The sequence below is a fragment of the Lagenorhynchus albirostris genome, chromosome 3, assembly GCF_949774975.1.
Source record: "Lagenorhynchus albirostris chromosome 3, mLagAlb1.1, whole genome shotgun sequence".
NCBI lineage: Eukaryota > Metazoa > Chordata > Mammalia > Artiodactyla > Delphinidae > Lagenorhynchus > Lagenorhynchus albirostris.
Window position 1 is genome coordinate 6,322,808 of NC_083097.1, and position 14,295 is coordinate 6,337,102.

The 14,295-nt window shown below is 40.1% G+C and overlaps 1 protein-coding gene across 1 annotated transcript in view; it reads left to right on the top strand.

Moving 5' to 3' along the window:
- ADCY2 (adenylate cyclase 2) overlaps positions 1-14,295 on the top strand; it is a 434,114-nt gene that overhangs the window by 285,075 nt on the left and 134,744 nt on the right. Inside the window, exon 5 of the mRNA XM_060146855.1 lies at positions 10,482-10,630. Within this exon, the coding sequence (XP_060002838.1) occupies positions 10,482-10,630 (149 nt within the window). The remainder of the gene's footprint in view (positions 1-10,481; positions 10,631-14,295) is intronic.

Consider the following 14,295-nt stretch of genomic DNA (forward strand, 5'->3'; position numbering starts at 1 on the left):
GTTTACCAACCATTTTCCAACCAGGAGACGCTTTGAATGTTCTCTTTTTCTTTGGATGCAGCCTGCTGATGTGAAGCTGGAGTCTCCCCTCCCCCTGAATGAGTCTTTCACACCTCTCCCATACCAACAGTATCATTGTCTGCCAGAGAGAAAAACCCAAAGTAATCACTGCGTTATTTTGCAGAGTAGTTAAATTTCCCTTTGTATGAAAATCACTGATCCAGATTTTGCCCAGGCCTGGTATTTATGACGAAGAAAGTCATTAGGGTGGAGCTTCTGATCTCAATTACAGAAGAGTAAGATGTGGAGATCACGTTCCTCCCCATAAATATATCAGAAATGCATCTGCATGTGGAACAACTCCTACAGAACACCTACTGAACGCTGGCAGAAGACCTCAGACCTCCCAAAAGGCAACAAACTCCCCACGTACCTGGGTAGGGCAAAAGAAAAAAGAATAAACAGAGACAAAAGAATAGGGAGGGGACCTGCACCAGTGGGAGGGAGCTGTGATGGAGGAAAGGTTTCCACACACTAGGAAGCCCCTTCGCGGGCAGAGACTGTGGGTGGCGGAGGGGGGAAGCTTCAGAGCCGCAGAGGAGATCACAGCCACAGGGATGCGGAGGGCAAAGCAGAGAGATTCCCTCACAGAGGATCGGTGCCGACTGGCACTCACCAGCCGAGAGGCTTGTCTGCTCACCTGCCGGGGCAGGCGGGTCTGGGACCTGAGGCTCGGGCTTCGGTTGGATCCCAGGGAGAGGACTGGGGTTGGCGGCGTGAACACAGCCTGCAGGGGGCTAATGCACCACGGCTAGCTGGGAGGGAGTCCGGGAAAAAGTCTGGACCTGCCGAAGAGGCAAGAGACCCTCTTTGTTTCCTGGTGCGCGAGGGAGGGGGATTCAGAGCGCCTCTTAAAGGAGCTCCAGAGATAGGCGCGAGCCGCGGCTAACAGCACAGACCCCAGAGACGGGCATGAGAAGCTAAGGCTGCTGCTGCCGTCACCAAGAAGCCTGTGTGCGAGCACAGGTCACTATCCACACCTCCCTTCCAGGGAGCCTGTGCAACCTGCCACTGCCAGGGTCCCGGGATCCAGGGACAGCTTACCCGGGAGAACGCATGGCGCGCCTCAGGCTGGTGCAATGTCACGCTGGCCTCTGCCACTGCAGGCTCACCCCGCACTCCGTACCCCTCCGTCCCACCGGCCTGAGTGAGGCAGAGCCCCTGAAGCAGCTGTTCCTTTAACCCCGTCCTGTCTGAGCAAAGAACAGACGCCCTTTGGGGACCTACACGCAGAGGCGGGTCCAAATCCAAATCTGAGCCCCAGGAGCTGTGTGAACAAAGAAGAGAAAGGGAAATCCCTCCCCGCAGCCTCAGAAGCAGCGGATTAAATCTCCACAATCAACTTGATGTACCTGCATCTGTGGAAAACCTGAATAGACAACGAATCATCCCAAACTGAGGAGGTGGACTTTGAGAACAACGATATATATATATTTTCCCCTTTTCCTCTTTTTGTGTGTATGTGGATGCTTCTGTGTGTGATTTTGTCTCTATAGCATTGCTTTTGTCATTTGTCCTAGGGTTCTGTCTGTCCATTTTTGGGGTATTTTTTTAGTACAGTTTTTCACACTTGTTATCATTGGTGGATTTGGTTTTTGGTTTGGCAGCTCTCTTCGTTCCTTCTTTCCTTTCTATAAAATTTTTTTATTAATTTTTTTTAAAAAAATATTTTTTATTTTAATAACTTTATTTTATTTTATCTTCTTCTTTCTTTCTTTCTTTCTTTTTCTCACTTTTATTCTGAGCCGTGTGAATGACAGGCTCTTGGTGCTCCAGCCAGGCATCAGGGCTGTGCCTCTGAGGTGGGAGAGTCAAGTTCAGGACACTGGTCCACAAGAGACCTCCCAGCTCCACGTAATATCAAACAACGAAAATCTCCCAGAGATCTCCATCTCAACGCCAAGACCCAGCTCCACTCAATGACCAGCAAGCTACAGTGCAGGACACCCTATACCAAACAACTAGCAAGACAGGAACACAAACACATACATTAGCACAGAGGCTTCCTTAAACCCATAATAAGGCCACAGACACGCCAAAACACACCACCAGACTTGGACCTACCCACCAAAAAGACAAGATCCAGCCTCATCCACCAGAACACAGGCACTAGACCCCTCCACCCGGAAGCCTACACAACCCATTGAACAAACCTTAGCCACTGGGGACAGACACCAAAAACAACAGGAACTACGAACCTGCAGCCTGTGAAAAGGAGACCAAAACACAGTAAGATAAGCAAAATGAGAAGACAGAGAAACACACAGCAGATGAAGGAGCAAGGCAAAAACCCACCAGACCTAACAAATGAAGAGGAAATAGGCAGTCTACCTGAAAAAGAATTCAGAATAATGATAGTAAAGATGATCCAAAATCTTGGAAATAGGATGGAGAAAATACAAGAAATGTTTAACATGGACCTAGAAGAACTAAAGAGCAAACAAACAGCGATGAACAACACAATAAATGAAATGAAAAATCCTCTAGAAGGGATCAATAGCAGAAAAACTGAGGCAGAAGGACAGATAAGTGACCAGGAAGATAAAATAGTGGAAATAACTACTGCAGAGCCAAATAAAGAAAAAAGAATGAAAAGACTTGAGGACAATCTCAGAGACCTCTGGGACAACATTAAACACACCAACATTCAAATTATAGGGGTCCCAGATAAAGAAGAGAAAAAGAAAGGGACTGAGAAAATATTTGAAGAGATTATAGTTGAAAACTTCCCTAATATGGGAAAGGAAATAGTTAATCAAGTCGAGGAAGCACAGAGAGTCCAATACAGGATAAATCCAAGGAGAAGCACACCAAGACACATATTAATCAAACTTTCAAAAATTCAGTACAAAGAAAACATATTAAAAGCAGCAAGGGAAAAACAACAAATAACACACAAGGGAATCCTGATAAAGTTAACAGCTATCTTTCGGCAGAAACTCTGCAAGCCAGAAGGGAGTGGCAGGACATATTTAAAGTGATGAAGGAGAAAAACCTACACCCAAGATTACTCTACCAAGCAAGGATCTTATTCAGATTTGATGGAGAAGTTAAAACCTTTACAGACAAGCAAAAGCTAAGAGAGTTCAGCACCACCAAACCAGCTTTACAACAAATGCTAAAGGAACTTCTCTAGGCAGGAAACACAAGAAAAGGAAAAGACCTACAATAACAAACCCAAGACAATTAAGAAAATGGGAATAGGAACATACATATCGATAATTACCTTAAATGTAAATGGATTAAATGCTACAACCAAAAGACATAGACTGGATGAATGGATACAAACACAAGGCCTGTATATATGCTGTCTACAAGAGACCCACTTCAGACCTACGGACATATAAAGACTGAAAGTGAGGGTAGGGTAAAAGATATTCCATGAAAATAGAAATCAAAAGAAAGCTGGAGTAGCAATTCTCATATCAGACAAAATAGACTTTAAAACAAAGACTGTTCAAGACACAAAGGACAGTACATAATGATCAAGGGATCAATCCAACAAGAAGATATAACAATTGTAAATATCTATGCACCCAACATAGGAACACCTCAATACATAAGGCAAATACTAAGAGCCATAAAACGGGATATCGACAGTAACACCATCAAAGTAGGGGACTTTAACATTCCAGTTTCACCAATGGACAGTTCATCCAAAATGAAAATAAATAAGGAAACACAAGCTTTAAATGGTAACTTAAACAAGATGGACTTAATTGATATTTATAGGACATTCCATCCGAAAACAACAGAATACACATTCTTCTCAAATGCTCATGGAATATTTTCCAGGGTAGATCATATCTTGGGTCACAAATCAAGCCATGGTAAATTTATGAAAATTGAAATCGTATCAAATATCTTTTCCGACCACAATGCTATGATACTAGATCTCAATTACAGGAATAAATCTGTAAAAAATGAAAACACATAGAGCCTAAACAATACACTAGTTAATAACCAACAGATCACTGAGAAATCAAAGAGGAAATCAAAAAATACCTAGAAACAAATGATAATAAAAACACGATGACCAAAAACCTATGGGATGCAGCAAAAGCAGTTCTAAGAGAGAAGTTTATAACAATACAATCCTACCTTAAGAAACAAGAAACATCTCAAATAAACAATGTAAACTTACACCTAAAGCAATTAGAGAAAGAAGAACAAAAACCCCCAAAGGTAGCAGAAAAAAATCATAAAGATCAGATCAGAAATGAATGAAAAAGAAATGAAGGAAACAATAGCAAAGATCAATAAAACTAAAAGCTGGTTCTTTGAGAAGATAAGCAAAACTGATAAACCATCAGCCAGACTCATCAAGAAAATAACAGAGAAGACTCAAATCAATAGAATTAGAAGTGAAAAAGGAGAAGTAACAACTGACACTGCAGAAATACAGAAGACCAAGAGAGATTACTACAAGCAACTCTATGCCAATAAAATGGACAACCTGGAAGAAATGGACAAATTCTTACAAATGCACAACCTTCTGGGAATGAACCAGGAAGATATAGAAAATATGAACAGACCAATCACAAGCACTGAAATTGAAACTGTGATTAAAAATCTTCCAACAAACAAAAGCCCAGGACCAGATGGCTTCACAGGCGAATTCTAATAAACATTTAGAGAAGAGCTAACAACTAATCCTTCTCAAACTCTTCCATGCTATAGCAGAGGGAGGAACATTCCCAAACCCATTCTACGAGGCCACCATCACCCTGATACCAAAACCAGACAAAGATGTCACAAAGAAAGAAAACTACAGGCCAATATCACTGATGAACATAGATGCAAAAATCCTCAGCAAAATACGAGCAAACAGAATCCAACAGCACATGAAAAAGGATCATACACCATGATCAAGTTGGATTTATCCCAGGAATGCAAGGATTCTTCAATATATGCAAAGCAATCAATGTGATACACCATATTAACAAATTGAAGGAGAAAAACCACATGATCATCTCAATAGATGCAGAGAAAGCTTTTGACAAAATTCAGCACCCATTTATGATGAAAACACTGTAGAAAGTAGACATAGAGGGAACTTTCCTCAACATAATAAAGGCCATATATGACAAACCCACAGCCAACATCATCCTCAGTGGTGAAAAACTGAAACCATTTCCACTAAGATCAGGAACAAGACAAGGTTGCCCAATCTCACCACTCTTATTTAACATAGTTTTGGAAGTTTTAGCCACAGCAATCAGAGAAGAAAAAGAAATAAAAGGAATCCAAATTGGAAAAGAAGAAGTAAAGCTGTCACTTTTTACAGATGACATGATACTATACTTGGAGAATCCTAAAGATGCTACTGGAAAACTACTAGAGCTAATCAATGAATTTGGTAAATTAGTAGGATACAAAATTAATGCACAGAAATCTTTACATTCCTATACACTAATCATGAAAAATCTGAAAGTGAAATTAAGAAAACACTCCCATTTACCATTGCAAAAAAAAGAATAAAATATCTAGGAATAAACCTACCTAAGGAGACAAAAGACCTGTATGCAGAAAATTATAAGACACTGATGAAAGAAATTAAAGATGATACAAATAGATGGAGAGATATACCATGTTCTTGGACTGGAAGAATCAACATTGTGAAAATGACTATATTACCCAAAGCAATCTACAGATTCAATGCAATCCCTATCAAACTACCACTGGCATTTTTCACAGAACTAGAACAAAAAATTTCACAATTCGTTTGGAAACACAAAAGACCCCGAATAGCCAAAGCAATCTTCAGAATGAAAAACGGAGCTGGAGGAATCAGGCTCCCTGACTTCAGACTATACTACAAAGCTACAGTAATCAAGACAGTATGGTACTGGCACGAAAACAGAAAGACAGATCAATGGAACAGGATAGAAAACCCAGAGATAAACCCATGCACATATGGTCACCTTATCTTTGATAAAGGAGGCAGGAATGTACACTGGAGAAAGGACAACCTCTTCAATAAGTGGTGCTGGGAAAACTGGACAGGTACATATAAAAGTCTGAGATTAGATCACTCTCTAACACCATACACAAAAATAAACTCAAAATGGATTAAAGACCTAAATGTAAGGCCAGAAACTATCAAACTCTGAGAGGAAAAACATAGGCAGAATACTCTGTGACATAAATCAGGCAAGTTCCTTTTTGCCGCACCTCCTAGAGAAATGGAAATAAAAACAAAAATAAACAAATGGGATCTAATGAAACTTAAAAGCTTTTGCACAGCAAAGGAAACCATAAAAGAGACCAAAAGACAACCCTCAGATGGGAGAAAATATTTGCAAATGAAGCAACTGACAAAGGATTAATCTCCAAAATTTACAAGCAGCTCATGCAGCTCAATATCAAAAAAACAAACAACCCAATCCAAAATGGGCAGAAGACCTAAATAGACATTTCTCCAAAGAATGTATACAGATTGCCAACAAACACATGAAAGAATGGTCAACATCATTAATTATTAGAGAAATGCAAATCAAAACTACGATGAGATATCATCTCACACCAGTCAGAATGGCCATCATCAAAAAAATCTACAAACGATAAATGCTGGAGAGAGTGTGGAGAATAGGGAACCCTCTTGCACTGTTGGTGATAATGTACAGTGATACAGCCACTGTGGAGTACAGTATGGGGGTTCCTTAAAAAACTAAAATAGAACTACCATATGACCCAGCAATCCTACTACTGGGCATATACTCTGAGAAAACCATAGTTCAAAAAGAGTCATGTACCACAATGTTCCTTGCAGCACTCTATACAATAGCCAGGACATGGAAGCAACCTAAGTGTCCATCGACAGATGAATGGATAAAGAAGTTGTGTCACATATATACAATGGAATATTACTCAGCCATGAAAAGAAACGAAATTGAGTTATTTGTAGTGAGGTGGATGGACGTAGAGTCTGTCATGCAGTGTGAAGTCAGAAAGAGAAAAACAAGTACTGTATGCTAACACATATATATGGAATGTAAAAAACAGTCATGAAGAACCAAGGGGCAAGATGGGAATAAAGACACAGACCTACTAGAGAATGGACTTGAGCATACGGGGAGGGGGAAGGGTAAGCTGGGACAAAGTAAGAGAGTGGTGTGGACATATATGCTCTAGTAAACGTAAAATAGATAGCTAGTGGGAAGCAACCACATAGCACAGGGAGAGGAGCTCGGTGCTTTGTGACCACCTAGAGGGGTGAGATAGGGAGGTGGGAGGGAGGGAGATGCAAGAGGGAAGAGATATGGGAACATATGTATATGTATACCTGATTCAGTTTGTTATAAAGCAGAAACTAACACACCATTTTAAAGAAATTATACTCCAATAAAGATGTTTTAAAAAAAAATAAGAAGGTCATTAATCTGATTTTAAATCAGGGTTTCCCTGGTGGCACTGTGGTTGAGAGTCCGCCTGCCGATGCAGAGGACACGGATTCGTGCCCCGGTCTGGGAAGGTCCCACATGCCGCAGAGTGGCTGGGCCCGTGAGCCATGGCCACTGAGCCTGCACATTCGGAGCCTGTGCCACAACAGTGAGAGGCCCGTGTACCGCAACGAAAAAGAAAAAAAAAAACCATAAGCACTGTCTACCCAGGTCTCCACTTTGAAATTAGATTTTTCTTTATTGTGTCCCAGATGAAATGCACAGCAGATCATTCATTCATTGAACAAATAACTGCAGGGAAAATGCTACTTTCCAAGAACTCCTACAGTAATTGAGAAATAAAGCAATAGACAAGCCCCCCACTTCACTGCCCTTCATACCACCAGTCTCTTTGAGTGGAAGGAACCACATAAGGGGTTATATTGCCAATGTCCACAATAAAATCTAGTGGTATTTCCCCCACCAAAAAAAAAGTTCTAAAAAATTTGTGGACTTGTCAATATTTTCCCTTAAGACTGGAATATCTACAGTACTTTTCTGATATTGGTATAGGTATACTGCTTTTTCTTTTATTATTAAGGTTTTTATAATTCATCTCTTTTTGGTGTATCTTTTTTATTTCTGATAGTTCTGTATTCTTATATTTAAGATGTGTTTATTATGAGTAGTTTAGAGTTACATTTTGTCTTTTTTCAGTCCAATCTGACAGTATTAGTCAATTAATTGGAATATTTAGTCCATTAATTTCAATATAATTTCTGGCACAACAGGCTGATAACTGTCACTTTATGATTTAGTTTCTATTTGCCCCACCTGTTTTTAGTTTTCTTTGACTCTTCTTTATTGACTTATTTTGGATTAATCAAGGATTTCTTTCCCATTTTCTCTGTTAACCTGTCATACATTTTTTCAAACTTTTTGTTGCTGATGTGGAAATTGCATCCATTCTTGACTTACTACAGTCTAACATAAATTGCTTTATTTTGCCACTTCTCACACAATTCTAGGACCTCAGAACATTTTTATTCCATTGACTCCCATTTCATCTTTTGTGTTATTGTCATTGTGCATTTCATTCTGTTATATTTTAGACCACACCAGACATTAGCCTCATTATTTTGTACAGTTCATATTATTTTATATTTCCCCAGATGTATATATGGACATTTACCTTATTAAAAAATTTTGATTTCTGCATTTCATTTCTTAATTTAAATGGAAACATCAAGGGGAATTTAACAAAAAAAGGAAAAGATGATTATTAAATAAAAAGTGTTCTCTTACTTTCTTAAGTACCAGTAAAATTCCCTTTGGTGTGTGACAAGTGTTATGACAAGTGTCAGCTCCCTGCCCTTTATCTAACTGCTTCTTTTTGCCTCTGTTGCAAGGAGGTTGGTAACAATACCAGTCAGATGATGCTGTTGTTTTAATTCAATTGGTTCACATGAAGATGGCTCCTGGGAGCATGTGGTGCATAGCAGGTCCTCCTCATCTATTAGCTCCCCCTCTTTTCCCAGATCCCAGGCATGTGGCTTCCTCCAAACACCAGCTTGTCTTTCTAGCCTCATCTAACAGCTATGCACTGTGGGTGGGCCCCTTCCTGGATCATGAACAACATGATATTAGGGACACTGTCCCCTTCTTCTTTGCATTTACCATTAGTGCTTATCAAGGGGTCTGGCATTTAATGGGCAGTGATGGATGTTTTCTGATTGGGTTAATGAAGGACGGAAGGAATGAACAAACAATCATCACTCAGTTATGCAAGTTCATAGAGAAATGCTCCCTACCATGCACTGAGACCTTACACAGGCACACGCTGAGTCTCCTGTTGACTTTGCACCTGTCTTCCTGGGTCAGGCTGGGGATGGGCTGTGGTGAGGGTCATTTCATCTTCATCAAGATGCACTCCTGGCCTACCCTCTGCTCCCTTGGTGGAAGTTCCCAACAGCCCCAAAGCGATGTGCACTGTGGGTGGGCCCAGGGGACAGACACCTGGACCAGTGAATCTGTGAGCAAAGCTCAGCTTCCCCACCCCTTCCTCTACTCTCTCACCACTTTGTCCACCAAAAAGAAATTTTTTTAAAGAAAAAAAGAGACAATGTGGAAGAAGGAGAAAACTTGGCATTCAACAAATGTTTGTTTATACACACTGAATACCACTAGCTAAATCCACAATGCCTGAAGAATATGGTGTTTTCTGTAATAGATTAATGTTTAAAACACTCAAGGACGAATATCAACTTGCAAAGATTGCCATCTATGATACTTTTTCTCAAAAAATTGCATAGTTTCCTTGAAGAGAATGGAAAAGTTGCCACTCTAACTATAATAAATACAGATTAAAGTATGTGTAATATTGCATGCTATTGTGTACAAGATATACTGAATTTAAAGACTAAAAATACAAGAAAATCTCATATGTTATCATTTCTTTGTGTCCCACCTATAGTTTCTCATAGGTGATGTCTTTTTCAGAAGCTAATATTTCTGACTCTGTCTTTATAATAGTTTAGAAGCACTAAAGAGGATTGGATGGTCACCACAGAGGAAATGAAATATTTGAAAATATGTGACTCTTACTTAGGAAATGTGGAATATGGGCTGACTTTCAAAAGTGCAATAAAGCTTGTACTTTATCTCTCAAATGAACAAGCAGGTGAAAATGAGTGTTTTGTATCTTAGACTGACCACTCGTTTCTGGCATTTTAATATTATTTCTGCTTCACTACTTTAAAATCAAAATAGATAAATAATACCCTCAGGGAAATAACTATGCCTTCCTTTATTCTCCATACTGAAAAAGACATGCTTAGAACTCAATAAATAATATAACAACACACTCTGACCTTAGACAATTTTATATTTTTTTCAATATGTATTTCTAGAATCTGTATTTTAACTTGTAAAGAGTCCTCAAATTAGCCCCACTACAAATCAGTATTGATATCAGATGATACTTGGCTGTGACCTTGGTTGTGTAACATCTCTTGGTCTTCCTTCCACACCTGGTTTCAGGAGCGGCTTCTGCTGTCCCTGCTGCCAGCGCACATAGCCATGGAGATGAAAGCCGAGATCATCCAGAGGCTGCAGGGTCCCAAAGCCGGCCAAATGGAAAACACCAACAACTTTCACAACCTGTACGTCAAGCGGCACACCAACGTCAGGTACGCTGCTGCTCTGTTCTCCTTCCACAGCAAGTCTGGGGAGCCTGTATGCCAGGTGGGGGACATATTTAACTGGGAGCCCATAATCTTACAGTTTCATGTGTCCTTTGGAACTGTTTATCTTTGCGTGTAGAGTAATTATCACTCCACCTACCCATGTGCTACCTCTTGGGCCTTCACATTAAGATAAGAAAACGGGTTCCTCTACTTATTGCATTTTGTGACCATCAATTACAAAAGGGAGAGAAGTGGACAATGGGGCCCTTATTCTGGGAACTCCTTGGTCAGAGCTCACTGTGTCCCTGAAACCCAGGACTCAGTAAGATTAAAGAGTCATGGCCTCTAGGCACAAGGACTGGTTCCTCAAGGTGGACTTGGCAAGGGCAGGGCCTTGGGAAGCCAGCACTTTCCAGGGAAGCTGGATGTTCTGCTGTCAATCAGGAATGATGGGTTTCTAGGGTATGGCTGGAACCCAGCATCATAGGGGACCAACATGCACCTTAATTAAATTGTAATGAAAGTTACTGCTTTTCCAAGAGTGGCACAGCCATCCATGCTTCCCAAGGAGCCATTCCTGGATTCCCAGTAACTGGAAAACTAACATGGGATTGTGGTCAGGAAGGAGGATGGTATAGGACCTCTTCTCCCCTGAGCTCTAGAGAGGAGCTGTGCAGGTCCTCACTTCAGTCTGGAGAGGGTGCTCCCTCCTGTGCTCCCCTCCATCTCTGGCTACAGTGGTGTGGGACCTCTCCACATGTGGGTGCCCTGGTCCTCACTGTTCTCCTTGCCCACCCATTCCTGATACCACTTCTCTGGGGGCTGTCCTTTCATCCATTCGATTACGTTGCAGTGGTGATTGCTATTCTGGCTGGGTTATCTCAATAAGGAACCTGTGCATGCCTCACTCATTATGTTATTCCTTTAGTCACCCCCCCACCCCATTCAATAGTTTAATAACAACAACCACAAACACAAACTAAAATATGTTTAGAATCATCTAGAATTGTAATAGGGCTGTTTGCCTTCAAGTCCAGACCTTTTCCATTGCGTGATGCAGCCTTCTGTCTGGTTACTTCAGGTCAAGGATTTTTGAAGTTTATTAAGAAACAAATTTAACTGTAGCTTAATTTATGCATTGCTAAGATGAATCGCATTTTAACACGATTTTAGAAAAAGGTATGGCCCAAGCATGCAAAGAGCTAATATACAATGAGAAATGCACATTGAAAGGGAGACAAGAGAAAAAAAGTTGCATATCAAGTAAGAACTAAGGAAAAAACATTGAATAAATGAAGAATCAGGAGTAAACTTTTTTATAGTCCCCGCCTTTTTTTTCTTGGAATAATAGGAAAGAACTATGTGTGTATATATACATATATATGTATGTATGTATATATGCATATATTTATGTGTTTGTATATACATATACATATATATATGTATATATATACACACACACAGACAGAGAACATTCATACATGTTAAAGAGTAAAGCTGGACTTCCTTGGTGGTGCAGTGGTTAAGAATCCTACTGCCAATGCAGGGGACACAGGTTCGAGCCCTGGTCAGGGAAGATCCCACTTGCTGTGGAGCAACTAAGCCCGTGCACCACAACTACTGAGTCTGTGCTCTACAGCCTGCGAGCCACAACTACTGAACCCACACACCACAACTACTGAAGCCCATGCATCCTAGAGCCCGCATGCCACAATTACTGAGCCCATGCGCCGCAACTATTGAAGCCCATGCACTCTAGGGCCCACATGTGGCAACTACTGAGCCCACGTGCTGCAACTACCAAAGCCCACATGCCTAGAGCCCATGCTCTACAACAAGAGAAGCCACCACAATGAGAAGCCCGCACACCACAGCAAAGAGTAGCCCCCACTCACTACAACTAGAGAAAGCCTGCACACAACAATGGAGACCCAGTGCAGCCAAAAAAAAGGAATAAAATTATTTAAAACACTAGACTGCATTTAGGTTTTTAAGCATTTTACCTACATAATTAAAGAAAAAACATTTATGGTGTCTGACAAGATATACTATAGTAGAAATTGCTCTTTCCAGCCTTAACTATATGAAAATCAGCAATGCCCCTTTCATCTCCAGAAATATTTTTATGTCACTTATTGGTATTCAAACTGTGTAAGGATAAATGTGTCTATCTAAATAGGATCACAGACTATCTTTAAATAGCTGTGATATAATCTGGGAACAATAGACCTGTAAAAATGACTGAAGACACAACCAATCTCAAGCAGTTGATAATGGTCTGCATAATATCCGTATTAGTTATCAGTTTCTGTGTAACAAATTACCCCAAAACTCAGTGGGTAATTTAAAGAACAATAAACAATATTGTTCTTTAAAGAACAACAAACACACCAATCAGAATGGTCATCATCAAAAAGTCTATAAATAACAAATGTTGGAGAGGATGTGGAGAAAAGGGAACCCTCTTACATTGTTGGTAGGAATGTAAATTGTTGAAGCCACTATGGAAAACAATATGGAAGTTCCTCAAAAATCTAAAAGTAGAGCTACCATATAATCCAGCAATCCGACTCCTGGGCATATATCTGGAAAAAAACACAATTCAAAAAGATACATGCACCCCAATATTCACTGCAGCACCATTTACAATAGCCAAGACATGGAAGCAATCTAAATGTGCATTGACAGATGAATGGATAAAGAAGATGTGGTACATATATACAATGGAATATTACTTAGCCATAAAAAATGAAATAATGCCATTTGCAGCAACATGGATGGACCTAGAGATTATCACTAAGTGAAGTAAGTCAGAAAAAGACAACTGTCATATGATGTCACTTACATGTAGAATCTAAAATACAATACAAATCAACATATCTATGAAACAAAAACATACTCACAGACATAGAGAACAGACTTGTGATTGTTAAGGGGAAGGGGGTTGGAAGAGGGAAGGACTGGGAGTTTGAGATTAGCAGAGGCAAGCTATTATACATAGAATGGATAAACAACAAGGTCCTACGGTATAGCACAGGGAACTATATTTAATATCCTATGACAAACCATATGGAAAGAAATATGAAAAAGAATATATATAACTGAATCATTTTGCTTTATAGAAGAAATTAACATTGTAAATCAGCTATACTTCAAAAAAAAAAAAAGAACCATTAAAAAAAAAACAACCCATAGAATGGGAGAAAATATTTGCAATAATATATCTGATAAGGGACTTGAATCCAGAATATATAAAGAACTTTTACAGCTCAACAATAAAAATACAAATAACCTAATTTTTTTAAAAAAAGAACAATAAACATCTCACATCTGTGGGTTGGAGTTTGGGAGCAGCTTACCCAGGTGGTTTTGGCATAGACTTTCCCATGAGGCTGCAGGCTGCTGGGCAATCTGTTCCCAATGTGACTTCCACCTGGTGGACAGGTTAACTTCCTGTTGGCTGGAGGCCTCAGTTCCTCATCATTGGGCCTCTTCACAGGTTGCTTGAGTATCCTCACAACATGGCTGCTTGCTTCCCCAGAGGGAGGGGTCCAGGTGGAAGCTTCAATATCTTTTATGATTTAACCTTGGAAGGTCATTTCTGGTCATTTCTGCAGTATCCTATTGGTTACACAAGTCAGCCCTACCCGTTATGGGAAGGGACAGTA